Source organism: Daphnia pulex, chromosome 8 (assembly GCF_021134715.1).
Source record: "Daphnia pulex isolate KAP4 chromosome 8, ASM2113471v1".
NCBI lineage: Eukaryota > Metazoa > Arthropoda > Branchiopoda > Diplostraca > Daphniidae > Daphnia > Daphnia pulex.
In genome coordinates, this window is record NC_060024.1 from 6,917,648 (window position 1) to 6,938,873 (window position 21,226).

At 39.2% G+C, this 21,226-nt stretch overlaps 6 protein-coding genes and 1 long non-coding RNA gene across 16 annotated transcripts; 2 read left to right on the plus strand and 5 right to left on the minus strand.

The window, feature by feature from the left end:
* Nucleotides 1–191: 191 nt before the first annotated feature.
* Nucleotides 192–1,937, plus strand: LOC124200660 (E3 ubiquitin-protein ligase UHRF1-like). The gene is made up of 6 exons (XM_046596931.1): nucleotides 192–430; nucleotides 504–680; nucleotides 756–1,068; nucleotides 1,129–1,407; nucleotides 1,467–1,591; nucleotides 1,658–1,937. Exons 1-6 carry the CDS (start codon nucleotides 329–331, stop codon nucleotides 1,760–1,762), a joined length of 1,101 nt encoding a protein of 366 aa, XP_046452887.1. The 5' UTR covers nucleotides 192–328; the 3' UTR covers nucleotides 1,763–1,937.
* Nucleotides 1,938–2,247: 310 nt separating this feature from the next.
* On the minus strand, nucleotides 2,248–5,705 carry LOC124200659 (nucleolar transcription factor 1-like). 4 transcript variants are annotated; one of them, XM_046596926.1, is made up of 13 exons: nucleotides 5,631–5,705; nucleotides 4,748–4,838; nucleotides 4,612–4,674; nucleotides 4,340–4,462; nucleotides 4,170–4,279; nucleotides 4,036–4,092; nucleotides 3,867–3,965; nucleotides 3,680–3,790; nucleotides 3,512–3,615; nucleotides 3,277–3,448; nucleotides 2,921–3,216; nucleotides 2,686–2,857; nucleotides 2,248–2,626 (listed from the first exon to the last, which is right to left on the minus strand). In XM_046596926.1, the coding sequence occupies exons 1-13, from the start codon at nucleotides 5,688–5,690 to the stop codon at nucleotides 2,489–2,491; spliced, it is 1,596 nt and encodes a 531-aa protein (XP_046452882.1). In that variant the 5' UTR covers nucleotides 5,691–5,705; the 3' UTR covers nucleotides 2,248–2,488. The 4 variants fall into 4 exon arrangements, with proteins under 4 accessions (XP_046452882.1, XP_046452884.1, XP_046452885.1 ...); XM_046596928.1 differs by lacking the exon at nucleotides 5,631–5,705 and adding an exon at nucleotides 5,462–5,596; XM_046596929.1 differs by lacking the exon at nucleotides 5,631–5,705 and adding an exon at nucleotides 5,462–5,532 and having other exon boundaries at nucleotides 4,748–4,853.
* Nucleotides 5,706–6,814: 1,109 nt separating this feature from the next.
* On the minus strand, nucleotides 6,815–9,549 carry LOC124200658 (autophagy-related protein 23-like). The gene has a single exon (XM_046596925.1). It carries the CDS (start codon nucleotides 9,192–9,194, stop codon nucleotides 7,026–7,028), a length of 2,169 nt encoding a protein of 722 aa, XP_046452881.1. The 5' UTR covers nucleotides 9,195–9,549; the 3' UTR covers nucleotides 6,815–7,025.
* Nucleotides 9,550–9,798: 249 nt separating this feature from the next.
* LOC124200662 lies at nucleotides 9,799–16,099 on the plus strand. 7 transcript variants are annotated; one of them, XR_006877342.1, is made up of 9 exons: nucleotides 9,799–9,954; nucleotides 10,033–10,040; nucleotides 10,223–10,343; nucleotides 10,413–10,565; nucleotides 10,623–10,723; nucleotides 10,854–11,040; nucleotides 11,107–11,265; nucleotides 14,986–15,082; nucleotides 15,152–16,099. It is a non-coding gene; the product is annotated as an uncharacterized LOC124200662 (long non-coding RNA). The 7 variants fall into 7 exon arrangements; XR_006877341.1 differs by having other exon boundaries at nucleotides 9,799–10,343; nucleotides 15,152–15,204; nucleotides 15,426–16,099; XR_006877338.1 differs by having other exon boundaries at nucleotides 9,799–10,040.
* Nucleotides 11,703–14,990, minus strand: LOC124200661 (myosin-3-like). Its single transcript, XM_046596932.1, has 3 exons — nucleotides 14,903–14,990; nucleotides 14,768–14,836; nucleotides 11,703–14,665 (listed from the first exon to the last, which is right to left on the minus strand). The coding sequence occupies exons 1-3, from the start codon at nucleotides 14,926–14,928 to the stop codon at nucleotides 12,118–12,120; spliced, it is 2,643 nt and encodes an 880-aa protein (XP_046452888.1). The 5' UTR covers nucleotides 14,929–14,990; the 3' UTR covers nucleotides 11,703–12,117.
* A 1,180-nt stretch (nucleotides 16,100–17,279) lies between the features above and the next one.
* LOC124200597 (serine/threonine-protein kinase/endoribonuclease ire-1-like) lies at nucleotides 17,280–18,163 on the minus strand. Its single transcript, XM_046596868.1, has 3 exons — nucleotides 18,027–18,163; nucleotides 17,461–17,969; nucleotides 17,280–17,395 (listed from the first exon to the last, which is right to left on the minus strand). Exons 1-3 carry the CDS (start codon nucleotides 18,161–18,163, stop codon nucleotides 17,280–17,282), a joined length of 762 nt encoding a protein of 253 aa, XP_046452824.1.
* Nucleotides 18,164–19,861: 1,698 nt separating this feature from the next.
* On the minus strand, nucleotides 19,862–20,614 carry LOC124200598 (spindle pole body component 110-like). The gene has a single exon (XM_046596869.1). The coding sequence runs from the start codon at nucleotides 20,612–20,614 to the stop codon at nucleotides 19,862–19,864; it is 753 nt and encodes a 250-aa protein (XP_046452825.1).
* Nucleotides 20,615–21,226: the final 612 nt, after the last annotated feature.

A 21,226-nucleotide genomic window follows, 5' to 3' on the forward strand; every position in this document is an offset into this window, starting at 1 on the left:
AATCAAAACAGTATTTTCGCTGCTTTGTTATCAATACCACAAGTTTGCGCCAAATAGTCGTTTTAGTCAAAATGGTCGATTTTTTTTAAAATCGCGCCAGACCGGGGACATAGATACGTAAGAAATAGGAAAACGGTATGGCATCGTTGTTGTTCATTCTTGACGTCGCGCGCCAAAATGTCTTCGAACAATATAGCAGACAGACTCTTGACGAGGCCTAGTTGACTTTTTGTGTGTGATTGAGATAACATTGCGGTCACGTTTTACCACAACTAGAGGATCTATTATTTTATTTTTTTAACTTTTTAGCTCTTAAGACGTCGAAACCATGGCTCCTGCCAAGAGTGGAGAACTGAGTGAATATGAATTGCAGCGAATCAAGAACTTGGAGGAAAACCGACGAATCCTCGAAAGCATTCGACAAGAACAGGTCGAGTCTTTCTAGTTCAGCCATGGATTATTATCAGTGTGCTAACGATTTTCTGTTGTTTTTATTTGTTTAGATCTATACCTATGGAGATGTTAAACCAGTTAAACCAGTAAATAAACAAAAGAAAGAGAAAAAGCCGTCAAGTGGTGATAGGCCTACAGAGTCAAGGAAGAAAGTTTCCACAGCCGAATCCTCTGATGTTGAAAATTCTGGTGTTGTTAGGAGGAAATCTTCCAGGCTATCTGGAAAGGTAATGTTATTATTATGACTTCAAAGTGAAAACAGGTGATCATTCAAAATGATTGTATTGTATCCTATTATATAGAAAATGAAGATATCGTGGAGAAATTCTGATGATGATGGTGGTGACAATTCTGATGATGATGATTTTGAGGGGGACAAGTATGATGAAAACACTTGCTCTGATGATGACGATGAAGAGTTTGAAGGTCCCAGGAAGAGAAGACGTGCACAGCCAAAAGGTCCCAAAGGGCCTAAGCAGAAAATTGTGATTCCCAAGAACCGTCCCAACTTTTACGGAGCAGTGCCTGGTGTTCAGGTTGGCAGGATTTGGGAAACCAGAATGGCATGTTGTGCTGATGGAATTCAACGACCCACTGTTGCTGGAATTCATGCAGGTAACTTGAATTATTTTACCATTTCCAGCTTGTTAAATATTAAATCTAAATTCTTATCAGGTCCTGAAGGTGCTTATTCCATCTCACTATCTGGCGGATACGAAGACGACATTGACCTAGGTGAATGTTTCACGTACACGGGTGAAGGCGGCCGAGCTCTGAAAGGAACTGCATCCGACCCGAAGAATTTACGGACCGCTCCTCAGAGTAAAGATCAAACTCTGACCCGGGGAAATTTGGCTTTATCACTGAATATCACTACTCGCAAACCTGTCCGTGTCATTCGAGGGTCCAACCTCAAAAACGAATTTGCACCTGAATACGGATATAGATACGATGGTAATAATTTGACTTTAAAAATTGTTCGAAATTTTAAATTTATTCATTTGTTAATTTAGGTCTATACACGGTTGAAAAGTATTGGCAATGCGTAGGGAAATCCGGGTTTAAAGTTTACAAATTTGCTTTGAGAAGGTGCCCCGATCAACCCCCACCACCCTGGGTCTCTGGCGTCGTATCTTACGTGAGTGAAATTAAGTTTAACTCCATTTTTTGGCTGAATTATAATCGTTTGTTTCATGGCTCACAGGCCAATGCTGCGAGTTCGGCCGAAGAAGATGGTGAAGACATGGACGATGACGATACCGAGGAACAGAAACCTACCGTCCTCAAAGTGAAATTATTTAACAAGTGAATGTCGCTCATATTCAACCTTCTTTTAAAAAAAGTTTAGTCTTATTTATGTGATGCGGCAGTAAGTTTATTCCTGTTTGACTGCGTATTTTTATCCTGGAGTGGTCATTTTAAAACGAGTATTAACGAATGATGGCATATTGGCAGATTGTGAAATATAAAAACTGCATCTTTTTTTTAAATTGGGTATATTAATGTCTTTTTAGTTTGTTTTTCGGTTGTCTGTAGTAACGGCCTGCGTTCGTATGAATAAGCCCAGCAGCCAAATGAACTTAAGGAATGTATAGCTACTTTTTGCCTTTTCCTGTCTCTCTCCCAATATCTTTACTTGACTTTGTAAGAGTAAGAAATGACGGCACCGCTGTCGATTGGACATGTGTGGTATTGCATATTCGAAGAGAAAGAAAGCCCATTAGTGTACTAGAAAAATAAAAATATCTCGACTTTAGAGATCCAACTGGGTTATCGGAAAAAATGTCCGTTGGCTTTGTTTGAGCATTTTATTTTAAGGGTCTAAAGAGATTCTGAATTGTCGGATGTGCAACACCATGCAATTTGACGACCATTAACTATTTGATAGGTACTTTTGAAACATTTAACACTTCAATTAAACACTTTTAAATGGTACATTTTCAGCCCGTTTAGTCTTCTTCCGAGGTAATTAGAAGGTCATCGCCGGAGAAAGCGTTACTTGTTCATTGTACTTGTTTCATTTAAACGAGTCGGTTCACAACATTCTTTCTTCGTCATTTCTTTCTTCATCAGAACTTTCTTCGTCAGAACTTTCTTGAACTTCTTCTTCCTCATCCCGAGCACGAATCTTCATAATTGTGCGATAAGATCTAAGTTCGGCTGGATTCAATATCTAAATTACAAAATTCGATTAGATAAAAATTAGTACAAACATGGAACGCTTGAATTTACCCTGATGAATTTTTCAAAGTCCCGAACGTAGTCTTCATGCTTCTTTTTGTGTTCTTCAATGCACTTCTTCTTCTCTTTCTCAGGCAACATTACCCAAAGAGCATCAATTTCAGCAGGAGTAAGATTACCCAATTTGGAATGATGTGTCATAACGTAATAAGCAACAGCACTCCTAATAATAAAAAAATGTTTCAATCGTACCATCACTCCACACTACACCAGAAATTTTAATTACGCTGGTGGTTTAAGTGGTTCAGTCATCTTTCCTGCTTTGAATAACGATTGACTAGCCACCTCTTTTTCTGTTGATGACTTCACATTGGCATTCACAGATGGCTGGATTTTCGAAGGTGACTTGGCAGATTTTGAATCAGCACTTGACGCGGGTTTTTTGGGCGGAGAATCACTGGAACCCTCTGAGGATTTTAAAGATGCGGAAGTGCATTGACTATTTTTATCTCCATCCTCCAGACCTCGAGCTCGATTCTTCATAAATATGCGGAAAGATCTAAGTTCGGCTGGATTCAATGTCTATAAATACGAAATTCGATTAGATAAAATTTGGCACAAAAATGAAACGCTTGAATTTACCTGGGCGAATTTGATCATATCCAAAACATAATCTTCATACTTCTTTGAGTGTTCTTCAATCCACTTCTTCCTCTTTTCCACAGACAACTTTATCCAAACAAAATCGATTTCATCAGGAGTACGTTCACCAAATCTGGACTTATGCGTCATAACGTAATAAGCAGCAGCACTCCTAATAATGAAAATAATTCGATGGTATACCATCACTCTACAATACAACAGAAACTTTGATTACGTTGGTGGTTTAAGTGGTTCAGTCATCTTTCCTGCTTTGAATAACAATTGACTACTGGCCGCCAAAGCAGGGGATATCAGTGTTTTTGGAGCCATAACATTTTTCTGGTGATAAAAATAAAAAAATGTCAATAAAATAGGCAGGACATTTACTATCTACTTTTCATACCACTTCCAGACCAGATGGCTTCTCCAAAACAGCATCTTTTGGTTTCATGGAGGGCAACATGTAGGAAGTTCTTGGCTTTTTAGGCTGATCATCAGGACACTTCTGGTTATTCTGGAAAATGAAAACCATCGAAATAAAAATTTTGAAGCAAGATGCAAAGATGAATGTAACAAATAAAAACTAATACCTTTCTTCTTTTGTTTAAGTTATTATAACATGGTCCATCTACCCACGATTCAGCATCTTCTAACACTTCGGCAAGGATCCGATAATTCCTCAAATGAGTCTATCGTATAATTGGATCAGTTCATAGAAGTGACGTCTTTCGAGCCAAAATTGTTACAACTTTTACGTACTTGAACATGTAACCACCGATTTTTGCACTCTTCTGCAGAATAATCTTGAAATTTAATCTGAAATTAAAAGGCATTTGTTCAAAGTTCAATCGGATTAGTTTTTACAAACTTAAAATTTTTAATAAACAACTTACAGATTCCCAGTTCAAATGGTTGACACGCGATTCGTACTTGATGGCATCATCTTTTGGACATGCTTTTCGGATACGCTTAAAGAGCTCGCAATCGTCACTCTTGGGCCATGCTGTAATTGAATAATGACACATATTTATTATTGATCAACACAACAACACTTTTCTTATACCTGGAGAGATCCCATTTTCTTCTTCGTCGTTGCCTTCTTCCTCGTCATCTATTTCATCGCCACCATTTTCTTTCTCTTCCTCCTCATCTTCTCTCCCTTCATCATCTTTGTCATCGGCCACAACTAATAATAATTTAGAATTTATAACATAGTCAAAACATCTAACTGATACTAAGAGAATTGTAAAACGGGTAATAGTGGATCACTTGTTACCACTACAGTACCTATTGTTCTTACGTCAAACACAAAAAAAAAATATGCAAATAGTTTACCTAGCGGTGAATGTGAATTATCATCTGGTATTGGACTGGAAGGTGCTTTGCGCTTTCTAGAACCTAGGAAAATTACATAACACATATTTACAACAGAAACAAATGAGTTATAAAACTGTTAATTAATGTCACTGACCTTCATTCATTCGCGCGATTGTAGATGAAGTCGATGCAACGTCGTCGTAAATCCTTGTTGGTATTCTTTCGTTTCCCATTTTATTTGAAATCTGAAATGACAAAAGATATTGTTGAGCACACACTTAGAATTTGGAAAGAGCAAAGCAGATCGATAAAGCAAAACCCCACAAAAACCATTTTCATAATTACAAGCAAACTAAAGATTAAACATTCTTGTAAAGGTGCTAAAAAAATACGAGAAAATTACCACAGATAAAGACCACTCTTCTTTATCTATGAAATTACTGTCAATGTTTTAAAAGATGCGGGATTATTGCCTCATTGGCGAAAGTCCCTCATCACCTCATACGAGGCCGACAAGATGAGCCCGGCGACGACCCGACATGTTTCCATGGAAACCGGCTTGACGTTTCAGCCAATTATATTCCCATGATGGCATTCGAATGGCAATTACAATGAAACATCACACACAGTTAATGATTTCGACAGGTGAGGAAACAAAATAAGGTTTTCCAGTAACTAAAAAATGCACGAAACAGATTTTGAGGAGTTTTACATGAGCGACTTGGCCGATTCCCATCAAGAGCCGGCCATGTGCCAGAGCACGAAGGAGCTCCTCCTCCATGGCCAGAGTCATCGTTTCTTACTTTCTTACCAACAGAGCTATCGGCAAGTTCTATGGCTAAGTTTTTTTATCTATTGTTAACCTTACCACAAATTGAAGAGACCTATAACGCGTCAAACATCAACACTGACGAATGAACAGAGAATGTAGAAAAAGTGAAAAATCTATTGCAAAGAGCATGACTTGCAAGCAGACGAGCTATTTAAAACTAACCACGGCAGCCGTGCTTGAAAGAGCCCCCAAGGCAAAATCGAACCTTGGTAAAATATGGAATCCATTTTTTCTGTCGGCTGCTCTCTGGTGGCGTGGCTTTCATGGTAGGAATAGACTGGTCGTTCGTTTGTGCTCTCTTGATTCTGTTTTTATGAAGTATCCCTTTTTTCTACATTTCACCTTTTAAGATGTAATTTTTTTGGTAACATTTTGACGCTTTATTTATATATTTTCAAAAATTTCCACTATGAGGACTACAGTAGATTTTTCATCATGATTCAGGGGAGGGGGGTGTTTGTTCGACATTTGGCGTGTCAATTACTTTGACTTATTATTTTTGATTTTATGACGTCTCTCTATTTTCATCAAAATTGTTCGTTTGAATCGTCATGTTCAAAAGAGTAAATTATGTTGAATGATCAAAGAAATGCCATCTCCCTTTCAATTTCTGGAAATCAGTTCGGGTAATTAGTAAAATCAGATTGTTCTTATACAGTTGCGATGATTATGAAGCTGCTAATATATTTCTTTCTTTTGAATTTATTTAGTCTTCCTGATTCCTATTTTTGAGTGGTGCTGTTGTCTAAGCTGCTTTCCATTCACTAACATATCGTCTCTTGCTACCTATACTGGAGGTGACTGGAGGTATAATTTTGATGGCAATTTCAAAGGTTAGTTTGAATTAATAAATAAGAAGTATTGCTTGTTGCCGCTGCAATATTTTTGAAATTATTATTAGATCACATGCTTCTGTTCCATCGACTGAGAACTGATGAACTTGTTTAAGGTATATTCTCATTATCTCTGTTTTAACTGCACTCTTAACGAGTCATTTTATCCTTTTTCAGGTTACCCTTCGCCATTGTGCTAGGATTAGAAGTAGTGGATGGTTAAAAGCAGATCTTGATGGTTATCTAGGTATTGATGGTTATTACCTTAGATCTGGACTGATAATTTTTAGGTCCATTTATGCTGTTTCAGTCGTTTACATTTAATTGTTTGCACAGTTTGCACGCTTTAGATTATCTGGCATTAACATGTTAATATTGGTTCGCTACAGAGAATTCCAGTGCTGGAGCCCGGCGTTGCTGCCACTTGTTTACTTTTGGTGGTTACTGGTTGATCCTTCTCGTCATTGCGTAAGTTTTATTTGCTATAAAAGGACCAATCAATAATATAGACCAAAATTCCTCCGTCAAATTTGACTGCGCAGTTTCGTAGAATCAGGGTAACCGCAGCAACTAAAGTTAGTAGGCCTATCCAGACGCACGAGTAAATCCAATAACATTTTCAGGTGCTATTGAAAACTCGATGTAACGGACCATTTCCAGATTTCGTCAAGAAGGTATAGACAGCAACGAAACAAAATAAAATAAAAAGGTGAAAGTTTATTTTTGTATTGTTTTAGCCTTTTTGGTCAGCGCTTTCCCTTCTGTTTTTAAGTTGTTCGCATGCTCTTGCAGACTTTTGGCCCTTTGCACCATCTTTTGCCCTGTCGTTCCAGTAAATCCGCGTATCCATCTTCATACTGTCGGCTTTTGCCGCTTTTGCTCTTGGCAATCAGTTTTTTAATCCAATTTTTCTTTTTTGGGATTTCTCCTTCGATTTTAGTCGCGCCAGAGTTCATCGATTTTCGTTCGGTTTTCGTCGCTGCAGCTGCGTCCAAAGTACATTCAAGTGCTTCTTGCAGTGCAGCCAAGGCTTCCGTTAGCTCCTCCACTTGCTCTTTAGCCAACTTTTCCGCCTTTTGGGCTGATTGCAAAACCTCATCTCGGGTGACCAGAAGATCTTGATTCTCTCGCTCCATTCGCTCTAGTTTTCTCCATGAATCTTCAGCCTCCCTCTTCAGGTTTTTATTATATATTTCTAGCAAAGATTTTTCGTTTTTCAGGTCCCAATTCCGGATATTTAAATCCTCGTTTTCAGTCTCCTTTTCTGCGAGCATTGCTTTGGTAGATTCCAAGCTGATGTATAGGAAACTGTCGTCGTGTTTTATTCGTTCCAGCTCCGACATCGTTGAAGATAGTGTCTCATTCTGATCTTCTATTTTAGATTTTAAATTGACGATTTCGTTTCGAAGCCGAGATTCGGTGGCCGTTGAGGCATTGCAGAGCAAAACGGATTTCTCTTTCTTGAGCTCGTCGATTTCAGACAGGGATGCAGCCAACTCTTTTTCTAGTTGAGTTTTTTCCGAAAGAAGGAGACCATTAACAGCAGCTTGTTCGTCGGTTAGTTGTCTGGTTTGCTCGGCCAATTTCCGGGCTTGTTCAGTGGACAAGAAAGTAGCGTCTCTTTCCTTGGAAATGAGTCGATATTCCGCCCTTATCTGTTTCATTGTGTTTTTCAATTCGGTTGATTGATTTTCTAATTGATCGTTTAGATTTTTCTGATAGGCTAGTTGAAGTTCGAGCTGTGCCTGGTGCATCTCCTCGCCTTTTTGGGCAGCAACCTTTCTAGCCTGCAGGGTAGACTCCAAAATTACTTCTTTATCCTCCAAGATTTTCTCCTTCCTGTTCAACTGATCTTTTAAGTTGTTAATCTCCTTTTTCAATTTCGATTCAATTTCATGAAATTCATCTGTAATTGTCAGAGCCATTTCACGTGAAATATCAAACTTCAAAATCAGCTCATCATTTTTCAATGATGTTTCCTTCAACCTGTTGGTCAGTTCGTTTGTTCTAGCCGTCAGGTTTTTAATTTCTTCCGATTGCAAACTCAACGTACGAGCTGACGTCTCGAGTTCAGTTTTCAGTTGGTAATTGTCGTTTCTGAGTTGCTTTAAACGATCATCGTAATCATCCGGTTTTTCTGGATTTGGTAATAGCTGACATTTCCGACTATCCTGTTTGCACTCGGCGAGAGTTTCCTTCATAGATTCCACCTCCTGTGCCATCTCTTCAACACCGAGTAGTCTGGCGCTGACATTCTGACATACTCCAATCTCGTTTTTGAGATTCCGGTTGTCGTTTTTTAAATCTAGCACATACTCTTGTGCTGTGATTTTCGTTATCGCCGGTAAATCATCGACCGTCGTGATTTCGGTATTTTTAACCATAGACTCAGTACTGTCAGGTAATAAGGCTGAGGCTGGTTCCGGTTTCCAAATAGTAGGTTGAATTACTATGCGGGTCCGGTCGGTTGCCTCTTGCATGTTGTTGGTTGTCGGAACTTGATTGTGACAACGTTCCGGAAAAATTTTCGTCTTGAATTCGGTTTTCATTTGTTCTTCCGGTTTTATGGGAATCGTGAACACAGTCTGGTGGTTTGGTTCGGCTTTGATGGTCTTGTATTGGCCGTTTTTCAGGTAAATGGCGTTATTGGAAGGTACGTTTCCAGGAACTACACCAGATAAAGTCGGAATAAATTTCCTCTGGTTTGATAGAGGAATTAATCCGGAGGAAGGAAGTCGGGTACTACTGAAATCGTCAAAGTGTACATCACGTTCATTAATAGGTGTTAATTTTAATTCCATCGGGTATTGATATGGGTTAGAAGAATCTAGTATGTTAGTGTCTGGTTGTTGTTCAGTCTGGTTTGTGGGGACCGGTTCTAACAACAAGGAAGATACCGTGGATTTCACAGTGGTCAAAAAGTCTTTGAAAACCATTTTCGAGTTTGTTAAATCTCAAAAAAATGTGTGAATAATGTTGAGGGTAGCGGTGACCTTATATAGCCTAGGCGGCTTAGGCTACCTCTGCAGCAGTAATTTTAGTAATAATTTTAAGTTTCATAAATTCAAATCAAACGTTATGAAATTAAATTTTACATTTTCTTAAACCTTATTGAATTACGCACATATTTCAAGCGAGAGATAATGAAATGAAATTTAAAAAATAATTCAAAAACCCGAAATAGAAATGGAAATGCCAACTTTGATCTCTGTCGCCGAGGCGAACCCTACCGCCTTTCATGGGTACTACGGTTAAGTAACAACGGAGAACAGTCGCAGAAGATCAATCGTCTTACTTCCGTAAACATTTAAATTTATTTTAACTTTCTTGAAATATAATTCTTAAAATCTCTGGAATGTAACGATTATTGTTCAACAGAACTTAATGCACTTAACTATTTTTTTTTCCTTCAGATCTTTTTAAAAATCTCGTCTTTGCCGCTTGATTTCGCTTCGGTATTTAATTCGGTTTGGCAACATGACAGCATTGCCAACTCAGCCTGTGGCCCCTATGGCTCCTCCTTCTTCCTCCTTCCTCCCCGCCCCAAAAAAATGTCGGACAGTCAGCAGTCACAGCCTTTTCGTTGGAACTTGGAAGATATTTTGTTGTGTTAAGTTGTTTATCGAGACGAAGGCTATGAATGTTGAATGCTTCACCAGCTCCAATCAGCTATTTTTGTGTTTTGAATGAAAAATGGTAAATTACATTAATTTCAACTAATTTTTACAGAATGTGTGGGTCCTAGACTAAATCAATCCATTTCACCATGTGCAGCAGTGCAGGTATAAAAAGTAGCTGACATCATGTGACATGTTTCTGCAATGATGATAGTTCATTCTGAATAGCACAATGTTGTGTGGTGATTCAACATTAGTCATGCAGGACTCTGATTTAAGTTACGCAATTCAGATAAGTTGGTCGGTGATTATTGTATTATTAACTATGTCTTTTTCATTATGTTTAGATAGTGATTCAAAATTGCTCATCGGTTCAGCATGATGACTGGATTATTACAGTAGTGCTACATTCCAGATGGCAACTCGAGGGATTACAGTTGTGAATTTTGGTCCAAGGCTATCCTGCTGGTATGTTCTATTTAGAACTTTGGTCGACCACTTAAGAATTCATGATAACAAAGGAAATTCTGTTTACAGGCTAGGGAGGAAGTTAAATCAACTGTTTTGGATGTAATTACGAGTTCCTTATTCATTCCGTGCCCTAAAACTAGTGTTTGATGGCCAGTCACCCTGTATGGATGACTTTCAATTGTAACATCTGTCAACATCTATGGAAATCACTTTAGGATTGTATTTTCTTCTAATTGTGAAGTTTAATTTTTGGTTGTGCTAAATTTTCTCTCGTAGGTTGTTTTCCTGATAGACCTATTCATGTCACCTCTTTACGTTTTGTTCCTCTTCTGTTCGTCACCAACATAATCAGCTGGAAGATTGATTCTCATTCTGTGGTAGTATTTCTTGAAAATGTGATAACTAACACAGACTTGGACTGATGATTTTTGAGGATACTATGACAATCGTTTAAAATTTATTGCTTGTACAGTCTAACATTAACTTGTTGTTATTGTTTTGTTTCAGAGAATCCTAGTGTTGGAGCCTGGCGTTGCTGCAGTGTGTATACATTTGGCGGTTACTGATTAATCATCGACATTACGTAAGTTGTGTGTGCCGCAGTGATGATTTGGGCTCTTTCTGTCTTGGCTTACCGCAATCCCGCGCTTGGTGGTAACTCACGGGGTACATTGTTGCTTAATCGAAACCCTCGGTAAGGTCTGAGATGAGCCACCAAACGGCACCAAAGTTCACCAAGGCTTTCAATTGTACATTTCAGATTTCACTCATAATAACGAAGACAATTCAATCCAGGAAATTTTTCTTCCGGCGTCCTCACCTCCCGTCACCTCCGGATTATGGCCACTGCTCCTGCTGTCGGATGATGTGTACGCGGAAATTGATCCTGACGCAGCACACCGCAACTGCCTTTGTTCAGGTCAGTTCCTTAGCTTACCCACTAGTATAAACCCTAGGAATTATTCTGTAACGCTGTACACACCAGCGATAGACTACTTAACTTTAGGATAAAACAACATTTTAATACGCGATTTTTTAGTAGTTCTATTCCCCCTATGAATGAAAGCATTCATCTTGAAATATTTATTTTGTTTTGGCCTTTTTCTTTTAATCGATTAGCAATTCCTTCTCTTTTTCCATGTTTGTTGAATTTTGCGTAATCCATAGCGTTTCGCCCGCGGTTGTCCAAGTAGTTGACGTCCACCTCTTCGTGATTGAAGAGTAGTTCGTCAATTTCAAGATATCTTTAGCCAGAAATGACGCCACATGGAGTAGAGTGTAGGCATTGTTGTTGCTGCGTAGTATGATGGGGTCTGCTCGCTTTTTCAGATAGTAGCGAACGGAAAGATTAGATGGATCGGGAAAAAACTTTTGAATGAAATTTATTCCTACCATTTAGATGATTGCAAAAATCCCGTCTTCTTAACTTCACCCTTATCATTGACATTGCGAATACGGCAGCCTCTTGTCGAGGTATACTTATTTTTACCATTTTCGTTTAATATTCAACAAAACATCTGCCAAGAATCTGTTTTTTTTTCTCCCTTGGCCGAGTAAATGAAAGACGAAACGAGTTGAAGATTTGAAGTTTAAAATGAATTTTTATTTGAATCGAAAAAGAGAGAAAAACAAAATCAAAGGAAAAAACAAAAGAAACTGGACCAGCTTCTACCATCGAAATAGTCATCGCAAGACAACAACTATTCCGATCGACAAAACTGACATCCAGCTTCAATTGTAACTTAACTTAATTTAAAAAAAAAATCAAAAACTAGCGATTTCCATTTTGAAGAATGTCGTGAACTCTTCGGCAATTGGCTAGTGTACCCCAGATGGTGACGTACTTATTTTCTCCACCTGGACGATAAATATGTACATCATGGTTAAAAGCCAATTCTCTTAACTCATATCCGTCGGAAAAGATGTTTCTTCTTAGATTGATTTTAGGGCATTCGATGGCGACTGATAAAATGTCAATTACGTCGTTACAAGCTGCTTGTCGGCTCTCAGCATCTCCTCCGGTGATGAATAGGTTACCGTTGATAAAACTTACACTAACCCAATATTGTTCTTCTATCCTTTTGGCGTTGCTCCCATGACGCCCGATAACTCGCCCGCAATCCTTATTCGCTATTCCTGTTATGACGATTCGATCGACGTAGACTTCCGTGTTTACAGAAGATAAAATGTTAAACTCAGTCGGCGGTTTTTCAGTGGACACCTGGCCGGCTTTACTTTCAATTTCAGTGCGGGTTGGTGATAAGTGCACCGGTTGTGGCTCAGCAGTTACGACAATCGGTGTGTCCTTTACGATTTTAATGGGATTTTCAATTCGGAGAGGGTTATTTATAACCTCATCGCTCCCGCATCCAACGTCAGACGTCAGTTTCGGTTTCATTTCTTTCTGCTTAGCTTCCAATTCAGCCAATTTACGAACAGCCTCGTCTTTTTCATGGTCCAGACTTTTCACTTGATCCTGTAGGTGCTTGACCCTTTCGGTTTGGTTATTCAGGGATACTCGTAGCTCTTCCACTTCCGCCTTACTGGATAGAAGAAGAAGATCGCTATCTTCCATTTTTCGCCTCAGCTGTGAATCGTTTTCGGCCAAACGGAGATTCTCCGTTTCAAGTTCAGAAATGGTTTTATTCTTTGACTCTATTTCACAGTTAGCTATGGCCAACTCGTGCACCTTGTCCGATTGCTGTTCGGCAATGCACACCCGGAGATTTTCCAATTCATCGTTGCTGGATACAACAAGAAGTTTGGTCTCTTCTATTATTTGCCTTAGCCGCTGATCGTTTTGTTCCAATTGGTGGTTTTTATTTGTCAATTCGGCAACTTCTTCGTTCTTTGATCGAATTTGATCCACCATTTGCTCGACCCTTTCGGTCTGTTTGTTATGGGACAGCTGGAGTTCTTCCATGGTCGCCTTACTGGATAGCAGAAGACCGCCGGCATCTTCCATTGTTTGCTTCAACTGTGAATCGTTATTAAGTACTTCTAGTAGTTCATCTTGTAATTGTTGCAAAGCCGACTGACTGGATTGAAGGAGACGATCGTCGTCTTCCATTTTGCGCCTTAACCGCCCATCGTTTTCGGCCAAACTGAGATTTTTCGCTTCAAGTTCAGAAATGGTTTTATTCTTTGACTCTAGCTCACGTGTAGCCACGGCCAACTGCGAGGTGTCCAATTGTTGTTCACTTAGGCAAGTCCGCAGTTGCTCCAATTCTGCTCGACTTTCTTGATTTTGCTCTTGAAGTTTAGTGATGGCTCTGTTTTTGGATACCAGAGCACGTTGACTTGAAGCTAGCTCATTGTGCACCTTGTGCAATTTTTTTTCTTCATAACAATTATGTAGTTGCTCCAATTTCGTTCGTTTATATGCGATAACTCTATCCTTGGCTTCAATTTTTCGCATTAGCCCCGAATTCTCATTTGTCAACTGGAGATTTTCCCCTGTAATGTCAATAATAAGACTTTGCTTTTCTTCAAGTTCGCTTTTGGTAGTTGCCAACTCGTCGTGTACGTTCTGAAACATTTGCAGCTTGGATTGGGAGTCTGCCAGTTGGGATTGAACTAGACTCAACTCATTCGCCAAACTTTCTTTTTCCAACACAATCAGTGTGATCATTCTGTCCCTGTCTTCAATTTTTCGCCTAAGACGCGAATCATCATTTGCCAAGCGGAGATTTTTCTCCGTAATGTCAGTCATTAAACGTTTGTTGTTTTCGTGTTCGCTTTTGGTAGTTGCCAACTCGTCGTGTACGTTTTGGTACTGTCGCAGCTTTGATGAGGAGTCTGTCAGTTGTGATTGAACTAGATTCAACTCATTCTCCAAGCGTTCTTTATCCAATAAAATCAGGTTTTTCTCAATCACATTAGATGCGATAATTCTATCCCTGTCTTCAGTTTTTCGCGTAAGTCGCGAATCCTCATTTGTCAAGCGAATATTTTTCACTGTAATGTCAGTAATAAAACGTTTCTGTTTTTCGAGTTTAGTTTTGGTAGTAGCTGACTCGATGCGGAATTGTCGTAACTTGGAATGGGAGTCTGTCAGTTGGGATTGAACTAGACTCAACTCATTCGCCAAACGTTGGTTTTCCAATACAATCAGGTTATTTTCGTCGACTTTTTCCTTCAGACGAAGAAAACTTTGGTTGTTCAAGTCTTCTCCGCTGGCAGTCGAAAATCCATCGTTAATTACAGGTCGGGGAAGTGCATGCTGGTTACTGCATGCAACGTCAGGTTTAATCTTATTCAGGTTAGCAGACGAATGCCGAGTTTGTGATTCGGTCATTCGTCTGAAGAAATCCATGATCCTAAGAAAAAGGAAAGCAAATATAGTCACTTCCAAAGTTCCGATCATTTTCAAACTGTGTGATAGTTCGTGTTAGTTGGTTTGCAATTCAAAACTGCGATACCTGCTAGTGCCGTTGGGGTTGCCTATATAGACTTGCCAGGGGAATCCCGTTTTGCACTTTCCATTTCCACTGTTTTAATCAGATTTCTAATTATGTTTACGCTATTTAACTTTTGGTATTGATTTGAAATCATACTTTAAGGTGTAACGAACATTGTTCATTTTGTTTTGAATTAATTGCAATTCATTTTAATCATTTAATTGCATTTTGAAATAAAGGTTTTTCAAAAATCCGGTTGGGATTCAAATGTTGCCGGTCTGGACATGTCTGGAAAACGACAGGGCGCCCATAGCGGTGAATCTACAAACTAAAGAAGTATTACGTAATAGTATTACAGAATTTTTTAATTCTTATAACTTTGTATTTTTATGCGTTCGGTTGTAGGCCTACCGTGAATATTTTAATATGTTTTGCAAATACTTGGGAAGAATACGTTTGTATGTTTTTTAAAATGGTTTTAGGTGTGGTACTCTCTATTTAGTTTGTGTGGTACTATCTTGATAGCGGCGTTCAAACCAAAACAATCATTTTTCCTGGAACAAGTTAAAGTTTAGTATGGTTTCTTCCAAACCCAAAACAAGACAAAGAAGAGCATACATAGCTTCCTCTATTCTGTCAATATTTTTCGTAACCAATTTTTTATTTATTTTTTATTTAGATAAACAGCAACCTGACTGGAGAAACTACCGATGTTGGCCGAGTTACGTCCCACTTGATTCTTCCCCTTTCTTTAAAGTCCAAGTGTACACCCATGTGAGTGTTGGTGTATTCACGAGGACCTCCTTTTTCCTATCCCACCTGGTGGATTCCACTTTCAACTGTTGGAGCACCTGTGGATGGATGCCTGACTGTATACTTCCCAGGCTTAAAGGTAGGAGAAATACATCTCTATTCTTCCTTTTGGACTGTTTTGTAGTGTTGATTCTAAACCGTTACGGAGTACGATTGACTATGGAACTAACTAATGGAAGGGGGGAACTTTTGAAAATGAAAAAATGGAAAATTTTGTAGAACGACTGCCGATCAGGCCCGTGGAGGCAGGCAGGTCGAGGACTTAGTTTATTAAAAATGTGCGAGTTTTAAGAACATACTCGAATTATGATTTTTGGTTCATTGGAGTATTTTCTCTATTCTGATTCTTCATCCAACACTGTTTGAGAAATGAAGTCGGAGACTTGTTGTTGGCAGATAGATATTTATTTCGGCGGTATCTTCTCGCTGCTTTCGAAAAGAACAATAGCACAGATACTTTTTTCCATTTATTGTTTCGTTCTTGGGAAAGTTTTGGCGTTGCTGGGGAATGGCCAAATTTGCGTCTTGTTTTACGTCTTGCGTATCTCCGGGTATATATCTTGAATTCACTTCCATATCTGGAATTACAGCGCAATATTATTGCGCCAGAAGGTTTTCTCGAAAACGTCACATGACATGAGGATCGCCATCTGACGCAAAACACTCTCAAATATCTAGACTGTATAAGGAGATGTCCAATCCGCGCGATGGCTGGCAATAGTCCGGATGGCTTTTTCTTCACCATCAACGCCTATTTCGGTTTTAAAATTCTTTTCGAGGTTGTCGTTGAAAGAAACATAAAGAGTACGACTATTCGTCGTCATGTTTATCTTTAATGTTGTCGTAAGATCCTTTTAGAGTCTTTTTTTTTCTTTTCTTATTAGACTTTCCCATTTACAACAACCAACATTTTTATGATGGATTTTGTATTTTTCCCATCTGCGCTGTCTCTTTCTTATAGCCATTAGCGGGTTAATTTAATAGAATTTTTTTAACTTTACAACGTCATTTCAAACTCATTAAATTATATTGTATTATATAAATATCTCCCCAGCCCAAATAGCATTGCCTAATGCATGTCAAATATTTTTTTCACCTGTACAAAGTTCATTAAGCTAATTTTCTAACAAACAGTAAAATCTCTGACGTATCCACTAAATTCCAATACCGAGGCACTTTGATCCCATCCAAAACTTTTAGCGACGAGAAATTCTCTGATGGATTTTCGTGAGTCGTGGTCCACTGCTGCTAAATTGTACATGGCGTCTGATGTCCCGTCAGCCATTAGAGACTTTCCGGGATGTTGAGGCGTTTATGATTATATACCGTCACCGACATCAACCGTCGGCGATTCAATTTTTTGATTAGCCGCAGCATCCGCCATGCCTCCAAAAGCGGAATGAGAAAAATCACGAACGAAATCTCAACCGACCCAAAAAGAACTGCATGTAGTCTGAGTGAGATAAATGTCACTTAAACATTTCATTATCGTCAACATCCGCGGGGAATAGAAAATGGGGGCGCGTCACAAACGTCCGCATACGTCCTTTTTCAATACAGATAATTAAGACATGTGGAGGAATCAAATTAATTTTCTTAGTAATTTGGAGCACTTGTGGGAATTTGATTTTGCGAATAAAGGCAGTAACGTAGATTAATTTTTTCGGCCTGTCGTAATTGGAGGGTTTAATACGAGTCGGATCATTTTTGTTTGTTTTTGCTATTGAATGTTGGCGATTCTTGTTATGACGTCAGCCGCTGAAATCCTGTCGTTGGGGTTTTTCTTCAACATGTCCATGATGATAGCGTGCATGGGATGTTTTTGCTCTTCTATGGCTGCAATGATTTGTTGTGGTTATATCTGATATTGAAGTTTTGTTTAAGAAATGGAACACACATACCTTTCAGATTGACTGGCGTATTATTGACAATGTTGGCGGGGATATTGAATTGTGAGCCGTAGGGGTGACGTCCTTTTAAAAGATAAAAGCCGAAAATGAGACCTGCGGAAAAAACGTCACTTTTATCGGTTCCTTCTTGACGTAGGGGCGTCGTCCGATTGAAATTTTCCTTCATCTGCAAGATTTCAGGGGCCAGCCAATTATCGGGCCGTGTGTTGTGCTCGGTCGTCGAGAAACTTCCCCTGTCGTTGAGTGGCGAACTGAGTCCGAAATCGGCCCATTTCATCGACACATTTCCTCCATCAGTCGGATGATGGATAGAAATGAAAACATTTTGGGGTTTAATATCCCAGTAGATGAATCCCTTTTCGTGAATGTGTGCCAATCCCTTTGCCAACTGGAGGCAAACTTCTTTTTCTGGTGGCATTTTCTGGCGATAGTTTTTCTGGGCCTCGTCACCGTTGAATAGTTGATTCAGCGATAATTGGCACAGTTCCAGTGCGTAATATCTGATTGGATCAAACCAAATTATTGAAGTTATTTATTAAGCCACTTGCAATATTCACCTGAAATCACTGTCGCTTTCAACGTGATAAAGTTTGACGACATTTGGGCGATCTAATTTCTGCAAAGCTTCTTCTTCTCCTTTGTTGTTTTGAACGCTTTCGATTTGAATTCGCTTGACGGCCACTTTTCTTTTCATCCACGTCCCTTCGTAAACGATTCCGTAACGCCCTTTCCCTATAACCTTTTATCTGTCGATAGAAATCGACAGCGAAACGCTTTGGTGTAAGAAACAAATATTCAGTATCTTCAATAAATATTCTTTTTCTAATTGAAAATATTTACATTTAACAAACTTTTACCTTACTCAACTTGTTACTGTAAAATTGTAATCTAAAACAAATGACGTAGCAACTTATTTCTATGGAAATCTGGCGAACGTGCCCCCAATTATCTTGCCCAATTTTATTCTTTTTGGTTTTGACTTAGACGTTGACGACTCTCTAATAGGCTATTTTTATTATTCAATCAATGTTTAAACTTGTACTACTTCACGTTGAATTGGTTGCCATTTTCCCGATTGGGACGAGGTGAACCTGAACGAGTAGAAAAACGATCACGCCTAAACTGTCGCAACTTGTCACCCCGCCAACTGCCAACTGCCGAAGTTCTTGCCTTTCCATCGGAAACTGGTGGTCACGTCACCATAAAAAAAGGGCTTGACGCCGCTTCAAAAATTATCAACCAGAAATTATTTTTTTCTCCTTATCACCCTTTTGTGGTTTTATTGTCATGTTGTGGAGAATACTCCCCCGAGACTATCGTGTTTCAAGAGAACTTTGTTTTTCTTTGATTCACTATTTAATCGAATATTTACTAAACAGTTCCAGCTCATTTCTTCATCGTATTTTTGTAACATGATAACGTATATGACGTTTGGTTTACCTGGACCTTCGTAACAATATTTCATGCACGTCTCTATCAAGTTCATTGCTGATGCAAGAAGTTTATTTTTCCTTTATATTGTGCTGCATATGAAACGTATCCTTCTCCGGCTTCGCATAGAAGAATGAATGGCAAAACAAGTAAAAGATTTGAAATTTAAAACGAGATTTTATTTGAATCGAAAATGAGAGAAAAACAAAATCAAATGAAAAAACAAAAGAAACTGGACCAGCTTCTACCATCGAAATAGTCGCCCACTTGCTCGGCTGCCTCCACCCGCAACGCACGTCAGAAATCGACGGACTCGTTTGAGGGTATAATGAAACCCCCCGTCAAGGTGTTAGTCAACTGCACACCGGCGTGCGAGTGAAGACGATCTAATTCCTTTCACCGTATATAGGAGCCATGATAACTCAACTTTTATACAAGTGCCAGGAATTTCAAAAGTCTTCACTCACATCACACCAGCGACAGCGAACCAACTCCGTCGACGGGTTCATCCGCCAATCCCTTCGGATTGTCACGAGGAGGCAACGTCATCTCAAGGCAATAACTATTCCGATAGGCAAAACTGACGTCCAGCTTCAATTGTTATTAACTTTAATTTAAAAAACAAGACAAAACATTAGCGAAATTAATTTGGAAGAACTTAGTACACTCTACGACATTTTTCTAACTTTTCCCAAATGGTAACGTCCTTGTTTTCTTTATCGTTAGATGGTCGATGAGTGCTTACGTCATTGTTGATGCCGAGCTCACTCAACAAATAACCGTTGGCAAAGATGTTTCCTCTCGTGTCCAGTTCAGGCTTCAGGGCACTCCATTGTTACCGGCAGATTTTGAATTACGTTTATTAAACCTATAACCTTTACCCCATATTGGTTTTCAATCCTCTTTACATTACTCCCATGGCGTCCGAGGGTCAGCCGAGGATTCGCACCTCATCGCTGCCTCATCCGACTTCTGCCGCCAATTTCGGTTTCATTTCTTTTGGCTTAAATATCTTCCATTTTGGCAAATTTTTGAACGGCTTCTTCCATTTCTTCTTCTTCTCTTCTAGACTTTTCACTTGATCCTGTAAGCGCTCGATCCTTTCGGTCTGGGATACCCGTAGTTCTTCCATTTCCGCCTGACCGGATTGAAGAAGACGATCAGTTTCTTCCAATTTTTGCCTCAGCTTTAAATCGTTTTCGGTCCAACGGAGAATTTCCGTTTCAAGTTCAGAAATGGTTTTATTCTTTGACTCAAGCTTTGACTCAATGTCAGTCATTTGACGTTTTTTATTTTCGAGTTCCCTTTTCGTAGTTGCTAACTCGTCGTGTACCTTCTGTAACATTTGCAGGTTGGAATGGGAGTCTTTCAGTTGTGATTGAACTTGACTCAACTCATTCGCTATGCGTTCTTTTTCCAATACAATCTGGTTTTTCTCAATCGCACTAGATGCGATAATTTTATCTCTGTCTTCGATTTTCCGCCTTAACCGCGAATCGTCTTTTTTCAAGTGGAGATTTTTCTCCGTAATGTCAATCATTAAACGTTTGTTATTTTCGAGTTCGTTTTTGGTGATTGCCAACTCGATGTGTACAGTTTGAAACATTTGCGGGCTGGAGCTGGACCTCAGTTGTGTTTGAAGCAGAGTCAACTCATTCGCTAAGCGTTCTTTATCCATCACAAGGTTCTTCTCAATCGCTCGACTGGATGCCATAATTCTATCGCTGTCTTCGATAATTCTATCGCTGTCTTCAGTTTTTCGCTTAAGTCGCGAATTTTCATTTGTCAAGCGGAGATTTTTCTCCGTAATGTCGGTAATAAGACTTCTTTTCTTCGAGTTTGCTTTTGGTAGTTGCTAACTTGTTGTGGAATTGTCGCAGCTTTGATGAGGAGTCTGTCAGTTGGGATTGAACTAGACTCAACTCATTCGCCAAACGTTGGTTTTCCAATACAATCTGGTTTTTCTCAATCGCACTGGATGCCATAATTTTATCTCTGACTTCGATAATAATTCTATCTCTGTCTTCGATTTTTCGCCTTAGTCGCGAATCGTCATTTGTCAAGCGGAGATTTTCCCCTAAAATGTCAGTTATTACACGTTTCTTTTCTTCCAGTTCGCATTTGGTAGTTGCCAACTCGTCTTGTACGTTCTGCAACATTTGCAGCTTTGATGAGGAGTCTGTCAGTTGGGATTGAACTAGACTCAACTCATTCTCCAGGCGTTCTTTTTCCAATACAATCAGGTTTTTCTCAATCGCACTAGATGCGATAATTTTATCTCTGTCTTCAATTTTTCGCCTTAGTTGCGAATCTTTTTCGGCTAAAT